The sequence below is a fragment of the Ovis canadensis genome, chromosome 15 (assembly GCF_042477335.2).
Source record: "Ovis canadensis isolate MfBH-ARS-UI-01 breed Bighorn chromosome 15, ARS-UI_OviCan_v2, whole genome shotgun sequence".
NCBI classification, from domain to species: Eukaryota; Metazoa; Chordata; class Mammalia; order Artiodactyla; family Bovidae; genus Ovis; species Ovis canadensis.
The window spans coordinates 37,132,820-37,148,785 of record NC_091259.1 but is presented as its reverse complement, the minus strand read 5'-3'; the positions used below and the strand labels follow the sequence as shown (position 1 = coordinate 37,148,785).

At 57.2% G+C, this 15,966-nt stretch overlaps 1 protein-coding gene and 1 long non-coding RNA gene across 20 annotated transcripts in view; one reads left to right on the top strand and one right to left on the bottom strand.

Moving 5' to 3' along the window:
- The window catches only part of PHLDB1 (pleckstrin homology like domain family B member 1), a 48,912-nt gene that overhangs the window by 29,839 nt on the left and 3,107 nt on the right, over positions 1 to 15,966 (bottom strand). For 16 of the 19 annotated variants that reach the window (XM_069555365.1, XM_069555366.1, XM_069555369.1 and 13 more), the window contains exons 2-6: positions 13,138 to 13,218; positions 12,358 to 12,481; positions 11,282 to 11,452; positions 3,187 to 3,312; positions 193 to 1,538 (exon numbers count right to left, since the gene is read on the bottom strand). In XM_069555365.1, coding sequence (XP_069411466.1) covers positions 193 to 1,538; positions 3,187 to 3,312; positions 11,282 to 11,452; positions 12,358 to 12,481; positions 13,138 to 13,197 — 1,827 coding nt within the window. In that variant the 5' untranslated portion in view covers positions 13,198 to 13,218. Of the gene's footprint in view, positions 1 to 192; positions 1,539 to 3,186; positions 3,313 to 6,030; positions 6,187 to 11,281; positions 11,453 to 12,357; positions 12,482 to 13,137; positions 13,219 to 15,966 lie in introns of those variants that run through there. The other 3 variants (XM_069555375.1, XM_069555384.1, XM_069555385.1) reach the window with 2 other exon arrangements.
- LOC138421296 (uncharacterized) lies at positions 8,159 to 15,009 on the top strand. The gene is made up of 3 exons (XR_011249449.1): positions 8,159 to 8,560; positions 10,404 to 10,505; positions 14,321 to 15,009. It is a non-coding gene; the product is annotated as an uncharacterized lncRNA (long non-coding RNA).

Below are 15,966 nucleotides of genomic sequence, written 5' to 3'. Positions count from 1 at the left end.
CCTTAGAGACTTCAAAGGAAGTTCAGGGCACCAAAGCTTTGGCATCCAGGTCACTGCGCTGTATCCTGGAAGTGGAGAAGCCTGGGAAGCCCGGGCTCTGTCCACGCGCCCCTCCCTCCTTGCCAGCCTGCCCGCCCACACTCTGGCAGAGCCCCTGTCGTGATGCCCGCAGCCTCCCTGGCACATGCTCACCAGCCTCTCCATCTCCTGCTCCCGAAGCCGCTCTTGGCGCTGCCGCCGATGGTACTCCAGGAGGTCATCCTCATTGTCACTGATCTCCGTGATGCTGTTTTTCCGCTCCCGGGTGACAGGCACACGCAGGTCCCCGCTGGAGAGCTTCCTCTGGGCACGGGGGCTCTGGCGGGGTGAAGCCCCAGTCAAGGAGCCCAGACTGTAAGCCGGGCTCAGCCTGCCGCTGAAGCTGCCCTTGCGGGGTGCTAGGGACTCCCCGAGTGTGGGCGAGGGGCTCCGTGTCCTACGGCCCCGGGCCCCCAGCGTCAGGGAGAAGTCCTCTGGTGAAGCCCCGTGGGCTGCCCAGCGCCGGGGGCGGGGGCTCTCTGCCACTTCCCTGGTTAGTTTGGGATCTGGGGCGGTCCGGGCGGGCACGGGGGAGAGAGCCCTGCGGGACAGAGATGGGCTCAAGGGAGGCAGTTCTCTCATGCTGTCCAGGCCCCGCCGGCCTAGGCGGGGGCTCTCTGGAGGCTGCAGGGTGCGTGTGGCTGAGCCATCCGAAAATGTTCGGCCCACCAGCTGGCGTGAGGGGCTGGTGGTCAGTACCCGCTCAGCGCCTGGCGGCTCCCGGAAAGGGCTGGGAGGGCGGTCCTGGAGCGTGCCAATCTTGTTTCGGGGAGCAGGGACTGGCGGCTGGAACTTGGGGCTGCCAGGAATGCTGGTGGGTGGGCCCCGGGCACCGGAAGCCGGGTATTCACTCAGGCTGATCGCCACCACGGGCAGCTGCCCACCCGGCCGTGGGCTCTCTGTGGCTCTGCGGGCTTCGGCCAGAACGGTGGCTGCAGGGCTGTCTGTCAGCAGACCTCGGAGACCAGGGCTGGGAGGCCTCTCGTGACCCCCCTTCCTGCCCAGCCGAGGGCTCTCAGAGGGGCGAGCGCCACTCGGTCGGGACTGCGGGGGCTGCAGGGCCAGATGGTAGCTGGAGGACCGGGTGGGCACCAGCGGGGGCAGGGAAGGTGCTGGTTCCTGCCCACTGGGTGAGTGGCTGGCACAGCTCCCACTACTGGCTGGCGAGGAGAGTGGAGAGAAGGCCGGAGAAGTGTTCTCATAGCTGGAGCCCACAGACATGGCACCCGGGCTGGTTGGGGGGGACAGCAGGTAGCGCCCGCCATTGGCCATTGGTGAGAGTGGGGACGTTGCGGCAGGCTTCTTGCCAGCAGCTCCAGGCTCCTCTAGCACCAGTGAGTCCATGATTTCCTGCAGGTCCTTCTCAATAGAGCTCACCAGGGAACTGTGGCTGCCACAGGCAGAGGGTCCCCGGGTTGCATGCTGTGGGGTGTGGTTCCCATTCACCAGGCTTTCCGATTCTGTGAAGGGAATGCAAACAGCCTCAGGCCCGATCTTCACCTCCTGGGCCCTAGGGAGCTTTATATACAAAAGAGCCAGCGCCCCCCACCTCCTGCGAGCAGGGCGGGACTGCCAAGGCCCTGGAAGAGCAGCCCCTGCACCACCTTCCCCAAATCGCCTGCCCTTGGTTCTACCTTCTCTAAAGGAAGAGGGCTCTTCCGGCTCTAACATTTTATGACTTAGGACAGAGCTGGCAACAGTGCCAGGCACTTTTAGGTTCCTCCCCGTCTTGGTTTCCCCAACCTCCTTGACCTCTCCATCAGAAAGGCAGGCACGCATTCTACAAAGAGCAGCGGGGCATGCTAGGGAGCGAGCCAGAAGTTCCAGGGGGTCCCCGTTTATTAGGACATTAGCGCCTCCCAACACGCAGCGGAGACCCAGGAAAACACACACACACACATAGCCTCCAGGACTGGGTGACGGTGTGTGCGGCAGCACTTTATCCAATCAGAGGCAAGGGAGGGGCCTGGCCCTGAAGGCCAGTTCCTGGAAGCCAGGCTGGTCAGCAACTAGATGCAGCTCAGGGCCTCCAATTAGACCATTAAGCCACACCAGCAAGAGCCTGCTTTTGCCCTGCCCCAGCCCTCATCAACCAACCAGGAGTCTCTGGAACCACTGCCCCAAACAGCTGAGGGAGTGGCATGACAATCTAAAGTAAGGTAAAGCCACCCAGGGAGTGGACTGGGAACCCAAGCTTCTGAGCCCCCAAGGGCCTAGTATACAGGAGGCAGAGGAGAAGGGAAAGCCTCTGCAAGCCTGAGTCTGGTCCAAAATTATGGGGGCTGTGTGGGACCAAGGAAGAGGAGTTGCCATGGATACTGGTGATCCCAGTGACCACCCATCTTTCCTCATATCCCCAGGCAATCCATTGAAACCACTGATGCCAGCCCACTAGATGTCCCTAACACACATGCCCACCTGTCCCAGCACCACGATGACCCCTGTCACCCCACAGCCATCTGAATGCCTGTGCAAAGTCTGGGGTGGCAGGCCTATGGGCAGCCTTCTGGTCTGCACCCCACCCTCAAGGCAGCTGGGCTGAGTGGGGGGCTGTGCTGGTTCCCTGGGACAATCACCAACTCTCCTCTAGGGATCAATAATTCACACACAAAGTGCAGCTGCTCCACTGAGTCATCAGCTGGCATGGCATGGCATGGCATGGCCTGGGGGTGGGGCAGAGCCCAAAGATACAATCACAAGCAGGTGGGAACCCCCCCCCCTCAGAGCTTACAGCATCTCAGTCTGATGCTTCCTTCTGCCCCCTCAGGCCGCCCTCAAGGGTGAGGATCCCTGGTGGTGACATATGAGGGTCAGGGTCCCAGACACTGAGGTGACACCGTCCAGGGCAGTGGGACACAGGCTGGCAGAGGCCCCCCCATCCCTCAGGCACATGATTCTCCCCAGTTCCAGCCAAGCAGCTCTTCTTGGATCTCTCCCTGTGGCCAGACTGCCTGGCACTCTCCCTCAGCGGCCCATGGCAGGTGGCAGCAAGCCCAGATCATGGCTATTGTCTCGCCCTGACACTACAAGTGTGGCTGGAGTGGGCAAGGGGGAGGACTGTCCACGGGGTGCCACCAAACCAGCCACCTGCCCCAACTGGGTACCTACCCGGGCCAGGACCATAGGGGGGGCCAGGGGCCCGGCCCCCCGCCGGGATCATGCTCTTCATCCACTTGGCTTCAGCTGGGTGATTAAAGCGGAGGAAGGTGGACTGACCCAGGCACAACATGCAGCCTGCAGAGAAAGCACACGCTCAGAGGGGCAGGGCAGGGCTGAGGCAGCCTTTAGCCCGCAGCACCTGCAGGCTCACCCAGGCTCTGAAGAGCCATCCCCACCTGCACTCCCAGCGGCCACATGGTCCACCCCTGACTCAGCCCGTGCCTGAGGCCCCAGCCTGGCTCCACAGCACACGGCCGAATGGAAAGAGCACTGGCTTCTAAGTCCCAGTCCTAAATTTTTTTCATTACCACCTGTGAGATCTTTGGGGAAGGTCACTTCACCTCCCTGAGTCTAATTCTCTCAGCAGAAAAATGAGAACAATACCACTGACTTGCAGAGTTAAGAGACAGTGTATGTCAGTGCTCTGTCAACGGAGAAGGTTCTCCAGAGAACACAGACCCTCACATGCCCCCACCCAACATGGACTCATGATCCACCTATCTGCCACTTGGGTGGAAGGGTCAGTTCAAGAGGCGGCAACTTCTAGGATCACAAACAAGCTCTGAGATAGGAAATGGGGAAACACACCATAGATCCGTCAGATGCACCGGCCACCCTTTCTGACCATCGAGAGAGACTGCTACCCTCTCTCCCTCTGTCGAAGCATTCTGTGGCCTGACATTGTCCCGCTCCGTGGACTCTCCTGCAGTGTAGCCAAGCCTAGGCCAATGGGCCCAGCCTCAGCCAAGCACATTCCCAGGCAGTAGACACAAGCCCAGTCCTGCCCAGGAAGTGCGAGTGCGTGGAAGGGGGAGGGCATAGGGGAGTCAGAAAACATAGCCAGGGGCACTGGGAGTGTGCATGGCAACAGGTGTGCCCACAGCACCTAACCCTGTCTGGCAGAGTTCCTCTTCCCGCCACACCAGGGGCTGGAGCGCTTCTGCCTAAGATGCTCTGTTGGGAGAAGCCAGAGACCTGGAGCTCTCTACCACCCACCCTTCCAATCTGTCCACATCCTTGGCCCCTGGCCCCAGGCTCCTGTCTACCCAATCTGCTGCCACTTGGCACCCCAAGCTTCATGCCAGTCTGAGCTAAGACTGGCAGGGAATTCTACATTCCTGGACGCTGAGACAGTTCAACTCAGGCAGGCCACAGGGGCATGGGGCATCCTGGGCCATGTGGGGTACCTTGGCGGGCCCCCACACTGAGAAGCTCAGCAGTCTGTCAGGGGGATCCTAGGTATTGCCATGGATGGGGGGCTAGCAGGCTGAGAAGCCCACAGCAGATAACATAGTAGACAAAACCGCCCACTTCGCTGGTATACCCACAGGCCCTCCCAGGCGGGCGGGCACAAACAATTCTAAAGGCTGATGGGTGGTTAGAAAAGGAGGGAGCCTTCCCTGCCAAGCCACCAATCAGAGGAGCTGATCACAGAGTAATTATAACCGGAATAAATATTAGCCAGCCACACCGTCCACCTAATTACAACCACAGCTGTTTCAGACAGAACCCTGCCATTCCCATCCCCCTCCTTCCAGCCATTTAACAAGCTAATTAATGATGAGTTCGCAGGGTCTAGACAGACCCACTCAACCCTGGGTTGACTGGGGGGTGGGTGGGGGCAGAGTGGGGCAGCTCAGGAGCCTGACCACACAGTCCAGACTGGGAAGGACTGGGGAGTCTGGGTGGATCCCAGCCCATCAGTGCCAGGCCCACCCAAGGAGGCTGCAGGCAGGTAGGGACCCTAAGCCCTGGCTCCTCCAGCTGTGAGGCCCCTGCCCCTCCTCTGCCCCTCACCCTCCTCTATACAAGGGGTGTGGCAATGCTGCCTCCCGGGCTATAAATAGGTGATGCCAGGCAGCAGAGCTGGATCTGTATTAATAGAGCAGGCAGCAGGGCAGCAGGACTGACTGTAGCCCAGCTCCTGCCCAAATTAACTTTCTATTTGCACTCAGGGGCCCCAGGCATTACCCCTACTCTTGTCCCGTTTCCCCAGGGGCCTGGTCAGCCTGTTTCTGGGAAGAAACCTTCTCTCTGCTCACTCCTGCCCTGCTCTGCCAAAGGTCAGCCCATGCTGGAAACCCCAGAACCCCTCCTCATCCAGGCAAAGTTGCGTTCCTGTCCCCCCTCCGCAAAGGGGCTCAGGGCCCAGCTGCATGCAGGTGGGTAAAGGAGCTGCACATCTGGAGGGGAAGAAAGCCGGCCAGAGAGAGGGTGGGTCCTTTCTCTGAGAGATGCACCCTGCACACAAACACACCTACACACTCAGAAACACACAGACACACTCAGAGACAGCAGACAGGCTCACACACTCAGAGCAACAGTCAACTGCCCTGCTGGCCACACAAACAGAATGAACTGGCCGAAAGGAGGCTGGGTGTGGGGAAGACCAGAGAAAGGGCCTTGGCCCCTTCCATCAGAGACCCCTCTTCGCCGTAAGACAGGCTCCCCTAGTCCTAACCAGGAACCCTCTACGCCATGGAGAGGCAGGTCCCACGGAGGCGACCACCGAGCGCGGGGTTGGGAAAGATGAAGCCTGCCCCGCTGAGGAGTGGCCCCGATCCCAGACGCCCCACTTGGATATGTTCAGGGCTCGCTCTCTCTGTGTGTGTCTCTCTCTCTCTCACACACACACACACACACCCGAGTCTCGAAGCCTCAGGCTCCCAAAGTGGGGCTGGGGACCCGATCCCCCTCCTGGCATGCCTCCCCACCCCCTCGACGCCCCTCCCAGCCGGAGCTGCTCCTCGCCGGGCTGCCGGGGCTGCGGCGGCCGGGGGCCTGAGGACTCACCACCGAATTCGGAACTCCGCACGGCTCGCCCCCGCTAGCCCCGGCCCTGCAGGTCCCCGGCCCGCCCCGGGCCTTTGAGGGGGCGGGCCGACCTCCCGCCGCCGGCTCCCGGCTCGGAGCGGCGAGGCAGCGAGGCGGCGAGCAGCCACCAATGCCCGGGGAGGGGCGGGCCGGCCACCGGCGGCGGGGGAAGGGAGCCAGGAGGGAGGGACAAAGGAGAGGAGGAGGGGAAGAGGAAGTGATGGAGCCGCGGAGGGGAGCGGGATGGAGGGCGCGGGGCGGGGCGCGGCGGGGCACGCGCCCACGGAGCCCGCCGGGGTCCCGCAGCCCGGGGCAGGGGCAGGAGTGCGGCGGGGAGGGAGCGTTCGCGAGAGAGGACAGAGAAGGAAAGGGGAGGGACAGACCCAGAGGCCAGAGCGTGAGGAGCCAGGAGGCAGAAGTGAGGAGATGCGGGGGTCTCACTGAGAGCCCGAGGCGCCGGGAAGGGGCCAGGCCAGCCCCCAGCTCAGCGTGGGCAGGCTGGCCTCGGCTCCACGTATTAGAGAGACGTCTCAAGCCCGTCAATCCCAAAGGAAATCAACCATGAATGAATATTCATTGGCAGGACTGATGCTGAAGCTCCAGTACTCTGGCCACCTGATGTGAAGAGCTGACTCCCTGGAAAAGACCCCGATGCTGGGAAAGGCTGTGGGCAGGAGGAGAAGGAGGCGGCAGAGTATGAGATGGTTGGATGGCATCATCGACTGGATGGACATGAGTTTGAGCAGACTCCGGGAGACAGTGAAGGACAGGGAATTTTGGCGTGCTGCAGACCGAGGGGTCACGGTCGGACACGACTGAGCGACTGAACAACAATATATTAGAGAGAAGAGTGAAAGTCCCAGGAATCCAGCCAGGTCACTGGGTCCAGCTCTGGCCCTCAGTCTGCCACTGTGACAAGTGGGAGTTCAGGCCGAGGCTGTGCTCTGGGAACAGTCTTGAGTCTAGCTCCTGTCTACCCTATACACTTCTTCCTCTGCCGCACCCCCATCCCCGACCCCCACTCCCCACACTGTCAGCAGTTCACCTCACCGAATGACCCAAACTGGACCCAGGCACTGCCTCTTCCAAGCCAGCCCATTTCCTTGGGTTCCAGAAGCCAACTCACCCCTTTCCAGCCACAACCAAGTGTGCAAAGAGCTCACCCACCCCCAAGGAGGTACCTATCCATCTGGAAAGAGTGCCACCCACCCCTGGAGCCCCTGGGACCATGCTGAGGTTCTGGGCCAGGCAAGTAACCACCACCCAGCCTCAGTCCCAGAAAATTCCTCACATTCCAGGACCTGGCCTCTGGACACCAGAACCTTAAGGGACACGCTGTGTTCTCTCAGATGTCCTCTGTACACTCAGAGCTCACACACCCCCACACATTTTCTCTCAAATACACACCAACACCTGCTCAGCCAGACACCACCCAACTGTGCATGCTCTGTCTGAATCACACAGAACACCCCAGTTAATGTGTCTCATACACGTTTATGCTCCAGCACACAACCCCTCAGGCACCAGTCCTTCTCCTGGTTCCACACTCACTCAGGCATAGCCTTCCACTCAGTCTTGGAGAGACTCTGAAATCAAAAGTCCACCTCCTGGGACTTGCCTGGGTTCAGTCCCTGGTCAGGAAACTGTATTCCACATGCAGCAACTAAAACCTGGAGTAGCCACATAGATAAATATTTTAAAAATACTTTTATTTGTTTGACTCACCAGGTGTTAGTTGCAGCACACCAGATCTAGGTCCCTGACCAGGGATCACACCCCAGACCCCTACATTGGGAGCAGAGAGTTTTAGCCACCAGACCACGAGGGAAGTCCCAATAAAGAAATATTTTAAAAAAGCCATTTCCTTCCATAACTTAAAAAAAAAGTCAACCTCCTTAGAGAAACAATCAAACAATTTTTCCACCCTCGCTGAACACCTACCCACACTGCCATACTACATGCACACTCACACACGCATGCACGCACATGCACGCACACACTCACATGTGCACAGGCAGTTCATTCCCCTTCTGAAGGAAAAAGGAAAACCATATAGGGTCAAATGCAAAATAGGGGGAGGCTTAAAAAAAACCTCCTCAGGAAATGTGATTCATCGGTTTGGAAACTGTGACGGCCAGCTGGACAGACCCAGACAGACACAGAGGACACTGCCAGGGGGAAACAGGGCAGGAGGCAGGCACACAGAAGTGGGGAGCTAGGAGCTTTTGCTTTTTCTCTCCCTCCTTTGAGCTTTATTAGTTGAGATCTTTATCAGTCTCATCACAGAGGACAGTCTGTGGGAGGCTTCCCTCCTATTTCACGGAAGGACTAACTGACAGCTGGGTGGAAGAGGAAGCGGTTCATCGTCCTGGATCCCAGAGGGAGGCAGCTGTATTACTCAGGAATCCTGGCTCCCAGAAGCCCCTACCCACCAGCAAGGAGCCTGGGGAGCGAAGGAGACTCGGAGGAGGCTCAGAGGCAGGGGCTGGCAGTGAATGGCTCCGAGAGGGTAGGGGACCTTCTGTCTAGACAGCCTGGGCCCCGCGCTGCGTGGCTTTCTGGGTCCTTCCCTACTGGGTCCCCTCCCGGATCTTTCATGTGGTCTGGCACTGTGGTCTCAGGGTGGGGCAGCCTTGACCCAGATTGAGATTCCTCCTCATTTCCTTGGTCGTCTTCCCAGCTCTGTAGAGAGAGGGCCGCCTGGGATGTCCCAAGGTACCTGGGGACAAGACTGGAAGCAGGATCTTCCTGGTTCCCTCCCGTCAGGGCCCCATGGCCAGAGCTTTCACTCAAGTTGGCGTTGGCATCTGTTTTCTGCCTGCTTCTCCCCCACCCCGCCCCTGGCCCAGACATATTCCCGCTCAAAGAGCCTGTCACTGCCACTCTGCTCGTTATGACGTGTGCCTCTCCAAGTTGCCTATGGCTGGGCACAGTGCCCAGAATGATGCAGCCAGGGACCGGCCCAGCCAGAGAGGGCTCCTTGTTATTTCTAGGGTAGTCCTCTGGTTTTTCAGAGGGCCGCCCCCTCCTCCCCCGACCAAGGCTGGCTCAGGGAACAAGACAGGGAAAATGGGTCTCTTGCACATATGCCCACAGATAGGCCAGTGGTCAGTGAGTTCTCCTATCTTCACGGAGCACACCCGTGGACAGTTTGGTACCACCAGCCCTGAGTTCACCCTGCCTCCCACTTGAACACTCTGATCCATAAACACAGGGAAAGACACAAACACAGAGATACACAAATCCAGAGTCACAAACACATCCGGAGATACATAAACACACTCCAGTTACACAGTTACAGAGATAGCACTTGCACCCCCGAGCCACCCAGTTTCCAGGGAAACGCACTCCCAAGAATGTCCGGAGTGGGGCCAGGCAGGGCTGGGCTTGGTGCCTTGCTCCAGAGATGAGACAAGGAAACCCTCAGCTCCTGGAGCCCAGGGGAGGGGTAGTGCTGGGGAGAAGAACACCCGTTCCTTTGTGCCTCTGCCTACCCCTCCCCAGGCTGCCAGGCTTCAGAGACAGGCTAGCCTAGACAAGGCGGCTATGGGGTGGGAGGCAGGGAAAGGGAAGGGGGTTTAGGGTCAGGAGAGAGTGGGAGGGTACATACTTGGCAGGGTGGGCTTCTGGCTGGGGAAGAGTTGAGGGTCACTTGGGCCACAGGAAATGCCTGAGAATTCCATCTCAGCCCAGGCCCTCCCTCTTCCCACGAAGCTAAGTGCTGCCCTGGAAAGACTGGGTGGAAGAGACCTGCAGAGCATGGGTTCCTCCACCCTGCTCACAACACACAAGGGCAGAGCGTTCTTGCCCAGGAACATGAGGGATTTGGGGGTGGGCTCTTTCTCCAGCCTTCTCTGAACTTTGCCCCTGCCTCTCCTTGCTGCTCTGCTGTCTCACTCTCATGTACCCAAATCTTGGGGAAGACGCTGTCTTTGAAATGGAAGAGGACAGTCTGCAGCCAGATGGCAGCACAGCCAAAGCGCCAGTTTGGGGGGGGGGGGGGTGGAGTCAGATAAGAGGGAGAGATAACAGGCCCTCTGGAAGAGTCGAGGGTCTGTTTGCTGCTGCTGATGGAGTCAGCTGTCCCCTCATATCACACACCCCAGGGCAGGTCTTCTGGGTCAGCCTTGAAGGAAGAGACCCCAAGGGGTGTGAAGAGCAGGAGAGAGGGAAACAGTGGAGTAAGATTTCCACTGCCAAGGAGCTTCTTGCCAGTAAGAGGTGTAGGTGTGCTTGGTGGCTCAGACATGTATGACTCTTTGCGACCCTGTGGACTGTAGCCCAGCAAGCTTCTCCGTGCATGGGATTTCTCAGGCAAGAATACTAGAATGGGCTGCCATTTCCTCCTCCAGGGGATCTTCCTGACCCAGGGATGGAACCCACGTCTCCGGTGTCTCTTGCATTGGCAGGCAGATATTTTTTACCATTGAGCCATCTGGGAAGCCGAGTAAGAGGTAAGAGTCCCCAGAAAACACTGCCAGGACATTGGTCCTCCTACTTAGAGCCAGGCTTAGCCCAAAGCTCCCGTCCTTTATGGCTATCCAAGCCCACTTTTCACATCCCCCTAATATGATGCTTCACTGTATACACTGATGCCCAGGGCAAATACACCTGGTCTATCAGAGTGCTACCTGGGCCAGGCCCTTCCTTACCTGCCTCGTCACCACAGTAACTGGAGGCCCAGTTTTTAGAGCTCTCGTATACCACACAGAGACCTGTTCCTTTGGGAAACAGGGTGGTAAAGACATTCCTGACCCAGATGCTGTTGTCAACAGTGTTTTAATTGGAGTGAGCATGTCCTCGGATTTTTTTGCCCTTGTCCCATCCCCATTGTCCTGCTCTTCCAACCTCAATGGCTTTTTAGAACACCTCCCTCTTGACATTGTGGAACCATACCATTGTTCCCCTTGTTGCTCCTCCAGCTCTTCTCACCTAACAACCATTAGCAACCGCTGTACAGCTCCCCGTGTCCTCCAGAGCAGGCAGTGGAACCTCTTCTCTCTCTTCCCACTACGGTGTGAGAGGTAGGGTGGGACGACCAGAGAAAAGCCGATCTAGATGCTGGCGGGGGTTTTGAAACGCACCTGATCCAGATGCACCTGAGCACCCCACCCCCAACTTGGCCACTCAGGCAGTTACCATGGCAACCAAAACAGCAGGCTTCCCCTGCACCTGTCACGCACAAGCTTTTAAACAGAGGCTCCCTGGCTTCAGAGCTGTCAGACCTTACCCTGAGTGAGCCGAGTGGGCTGCCGGACCGGGAGCCCATCAATAGTGCAGGCATTGCCGCAGGGGTGGAGGGTGAGGGTGCCCCGCAGGTTCTCGATGTAGCAGTGCTCTGGAGCCAGGCCTGGGCCCTGCAGTGAGATGTCCCTGGCTGCAGAGCCAATCACGGTCCTCCCTGAAGACAGGAGGCAACTGTCAAAGTCCGGTCCAGGCTGCAGAGGCAGGGAGGGGCTGGGAGGGCCACGGTGGGACTCGACTGCCACCTCCTACTCTGGGGAGAATCACCGCCTGCCCCATGGGGCCCCTGAGTCTGGTGGAGACAGTGAGGGGTATAAGCCCTTCTCGGCCCCAGAAACAGGAAGGCCCAAAGGACACCGAGGATCCGCAAACTTAGTAGGAGCTTCTTCTGCAGAAGTCCCTCGGTCCCTCCAGGCTCTCCTCCCCAGGACCTTTCTCTCCTTCCCTATCCTCCCCCATCTTTTCTTCCAGCTCTCCCTCCCCACTCCTCTCCCTCCCTTCTGCCACCTGCAGCCCTTGCCCTCCTCACACCCCCTCTCTCCTGGCCCCTGGAGGGAGAGAGCTCCTGGACTGGTATTTGGAGAATGTGGGGAATGTGGTATCACCCGGGCAACAAGTGCAGCCAGGAGAGGAGACAGGAAGGGCAGAAGCTGCAAGGCGGAGGGGGCTGTGCCAGGGCCTGACTCGGAGGTGTGCCCCATGCCCATCTTGCCCATCTCTCCAGCTCCACCAGCACCTTCTCCCTGGCTAGATATGGCCCTGGAGCAGAGCCACACTGGTTGCCAAGAGCCATGAGCTCTCCTATTTCAGGGCTCTCCTCCTGATTTCTAAGCTGATCTTTAATCCTGGTCATGGAGCCAGAATTAGTCTGGGGAGGCACAGACAAGGGAAGCAAGCTAGGGGGCGGGGTTGGGATGGGGTGGGCATTGTGACATGGCCTCCTATTTGGGGGAGGTGAACACTGCCAGCAGGTAGCAAGAGGGGCCCCCGCATGCCTGGATTTCCAAGCAGGAATGTCTGTAAGGATGGAGGGGTGGCAAGTGGGATGCACCCCAGACTCACCTTCCTCCAGTGGCAGAAGGGTAATGGCTGTGCTGAGCCGCCCGCTGCCCAGGCTCACCAGATGGGGTTTGTCCGTCTGCACTTTCAGCCCTTTGCCTGTTTCGATCAGGTCCAAGGGTCCTTTCTGCAGGTGGTGGAGGTAGGGGATGAGCATCATGAGAGAGTCCAGGCTGGCACCTTACCACCCTAGTCCCAGTCACATCAGCACTCTCTCCAGCACCTGCCCTCTCTAAAGGGCTCTGTAGGTATTGAAAGGTTTAGCACAAAATCTTGTGCAGAGCAGTATTCCGTTAAATTGTAATTAGACCTGAATCTAGGCCACTAACTCATCCCACTGGATTTATCTCAAGTCTTGGTTTAACTGCCCCTTTTGTCTATTAGGACAGAAACAAGGAGAAAGTAAGGAGAACTGGGAGGTGCTTGCTAAGAGTTGGGGGGGATTTGCTATAGAGGGGACCAATCAAGACTTATCCCTGTAGACTTGTCCATGGCAATCCACTTGGCCACGGCTTGCCCCTGTTAAACTGAATTACAAGAGAGGGCAGGGAGGAAGCAGATAAACAGCTCCAAGTTAATCTGTAAACCACTTCCTGACTTTCAAAGGGTATTTTCTGGGTGAACCAATTAACCTAATTCAGCTAAAGACTTAGCTATGGGGACCTGGGAATGAGCATGGAGGTAGTGTGGCTCTCATTCTTGAGCTGGGACCACAGAGAGGGAGAGGAGCTGACCTGTCCCCACCAGACCTCCCTCTTGCCCCATGGCCCCGACCTTTCTCACCTGCACCAGGCCCGGGGTCTTACATCCAGGGCCCACCTGGTTCCTATTGAGAGTGTCCATGTTCCTGGGGCCCCAGAGCTCCTGTGGACACAGCAGAAAACAGGTGAGGCAGGGATGCCAGAGCAGAAAGGGGCAAGGAGTGGGTTCTGTAGCAGCGTTTTCAGGGCGGGGGCAATGGCACCATGGCTCGCAGCAAGCTCCTGCTGAGGAGACCTGGAGGCAGTTCAGGAGCTTGGAGGTCGATGGGGGCCGTGGAGGGAGGAAGGGGGGCAGTGCCACGTCTTCAGCCACAACACAGGTCAGTGTGGATGCTACCCCACCACACCAGCCCTGACCCCTCCCCTGAAAAGTCCTATAGGGCCCAGACCGTATGCTGGTCTCTCTTGCCTCTGACAGCCAGGACCCAGGCCTTGGCAGTTGAGGACCCTCGGGCATCTGAAGCCACAAGAAGGTGGGGTAAATCTACCTTAGAGAGGAAAGCTAGCTCAAGATGGCCCCTCCAGGGACACTGGTAGACAGGGGACCCCAGGCAGGTGGCAGGGCTGAGTGGGCACTCTTCCACAGCCTTTTCTTTCCCCAGGGGTCTCAGAAGGATGTTTTCTTAAAGGAGACATGAGGGGGAAATGCCACGATTCCTGCCATCTCTGTCTCAATTCCTGCATCCTCTCCTCCCCAGAAAGCATCTTAACCCCCCCTCCTCCACAATCAGGAAAAATAAAAAATAAAAACCCCCAGTGGTGACTAACACTGAGAATATAGGACTCTTGGGTTCTCAACCTAATTTGGTACCATAGGGAGCTGAGGTCCTAAGAACCAGAGGTAAAATAGACTCCAGAGCTCCAGAGCCTTCCCCTGCGTGGATCACAGTTTTGGTACCTGAGAACTGTGAGGAAGGAGCTCTGTGTACTAATATGTGCCTACGTGCCCATCCCTTGGCCAGCTCACTGAGGTGAGAAACTTCCTATTGACTGCTCAAATGTTACTGGGGAAGCTGAAGAGAGTGTGACCAAAGGGAGGGAGGGAGACCCAGGAAGGCAGGCTTCCCTTCCACTTTCTTTTCCAGCCATCTTCTAAGAGACTGGGAGAGGAAGTGGGGGCAGGAGCCAGCACTCCAAGGAGTGTCTGACCCTGGCAGTGGGGCCCAAAGGCCTTAGCAATAGTGTTACTAATTTTACCCTCCCAGCTTCCACCCTTCCGGATCTGGACTGCATCGTCTCCGTCACCATTTCCACCCAAGCTGGAGGAAGAGAAGCTGGAACAGGGCCTGAGGCCCACCCCAAGTCTGCCTGGGAAGAAGGAAGGCAAAGGCCGTTAACCTACACCAAGGCTCAAGCCGGCCTGGCACCTCCCCAAGGAGATCTGGCCAGGGGGAGGAATTTCCAGGGACAAAGATGGCTGTACTGCTTCTTTCAACTCAGGGAAGTCCTTCAGCTTTCTGAGGGAGGAGAGGCAAGAGAGTGGGTTAGGGATATAAGTGTATATAAAAGAGGGTAAGAAAAAACAATGAACAATGGTGAAGGAAAGGCATCACTGGGTAACAGAAAGAGCTTTAGACTGGGATGCAAGAGCCTTAAATTCTAATTTTGACTTTCTTATTTATTAGCTGAGAGACCTTGGACATGTTATTTAACTTCTCTGAGTGTCAATTCGTTCCCTATAAAACTGGAATAATGATTTATATTTAAAAAGAAGATTGTCTGGATTACTGCTTGCCTGGGGCCAGGTGTGGAATGGGTGAACCCATTAGACCTGTCAGAGGGACCATCTAATGGGCTATAAATGGGCAGATTTGGGGGGCATGATAGAAACATTCTAAAACTTGTGATGATGGTTTGCCCAGATCTGTAAATACATTAAAAATCATTGAATGTATACTTAAGTGAATTTATGGTATGAACATCACACCTCAATAAAACTACTAGTTAGTTGTTTTTTTTTAAGATGAATGTCTTAGAGATTCAGAAAGTGAAAGCTGCTCAGTCCTGTTGGACTCTTTGCAACCCAATGGACTATACAGTCCATGGAATTCTCCAGGCAAGAATACTGGAGTGGGTGAAGTGAAGTGAAATGAGGTCACTCAGTCGTGTCCCACGACTCTTTGCGACCCCATAGACTGTAGCCTACCAGGCTTCTCCATCCATTGGATTTTCCAAGCAAGAGTACTGGAGTGGGTTGCCATTTCCTTCTCCAGGGGATCTTCCCGACCCAGGGATGGAACCCAGGTCTCCAGAATCGCATGCGGATTCCTTACCAGCTGAGCCACAAGGAAAGCCCTAGAGATTCAGGTATTATATCAAATGACACTCTGTGAAGTGCAAAGCACTGTAAATATGCCAATTACTAGTATGAGCTTCCTGAACTTAAGTCACTTCACTTTTCTGGGCTTCAGTTTCTTCATCTGTCAAGTTTGTCATCATCACTCTGAGGGAGCAATGAGTGTGTTCATTTATTTACACCAAGGATTTCAAGTGGCGATAAAGCCTGTAAAGGAATGAGGTTGATGGGGGGAAAAGAGTGATTGGAGGAGAGGAGAGAAGAGAATAAGGTGGAAGAACAGGAAGAGATAAGGAGAGAGGTGTAGGGAGAGACGGAGAAGATAAGAAAAGATGTAGAGACAGGGAGGCGCGAGGCCGTGGCTCCAGGTCCGAAACTCAATCCAGGTGGAGTGGAGATACACCAGACCAAGGCGTTCCAGCCCGCGGGCGGTGCTCTGACCCAAGGGCTGCACCGAGGCCCGGAGAGCCGCCATCGGGGGGCGCCCTCTCTTTCCGCCGCTCCCCGGCGGGCAGAGCCAAGCAGGCTGCGCCGGGGCTCCCCCCAGCGGCCGAC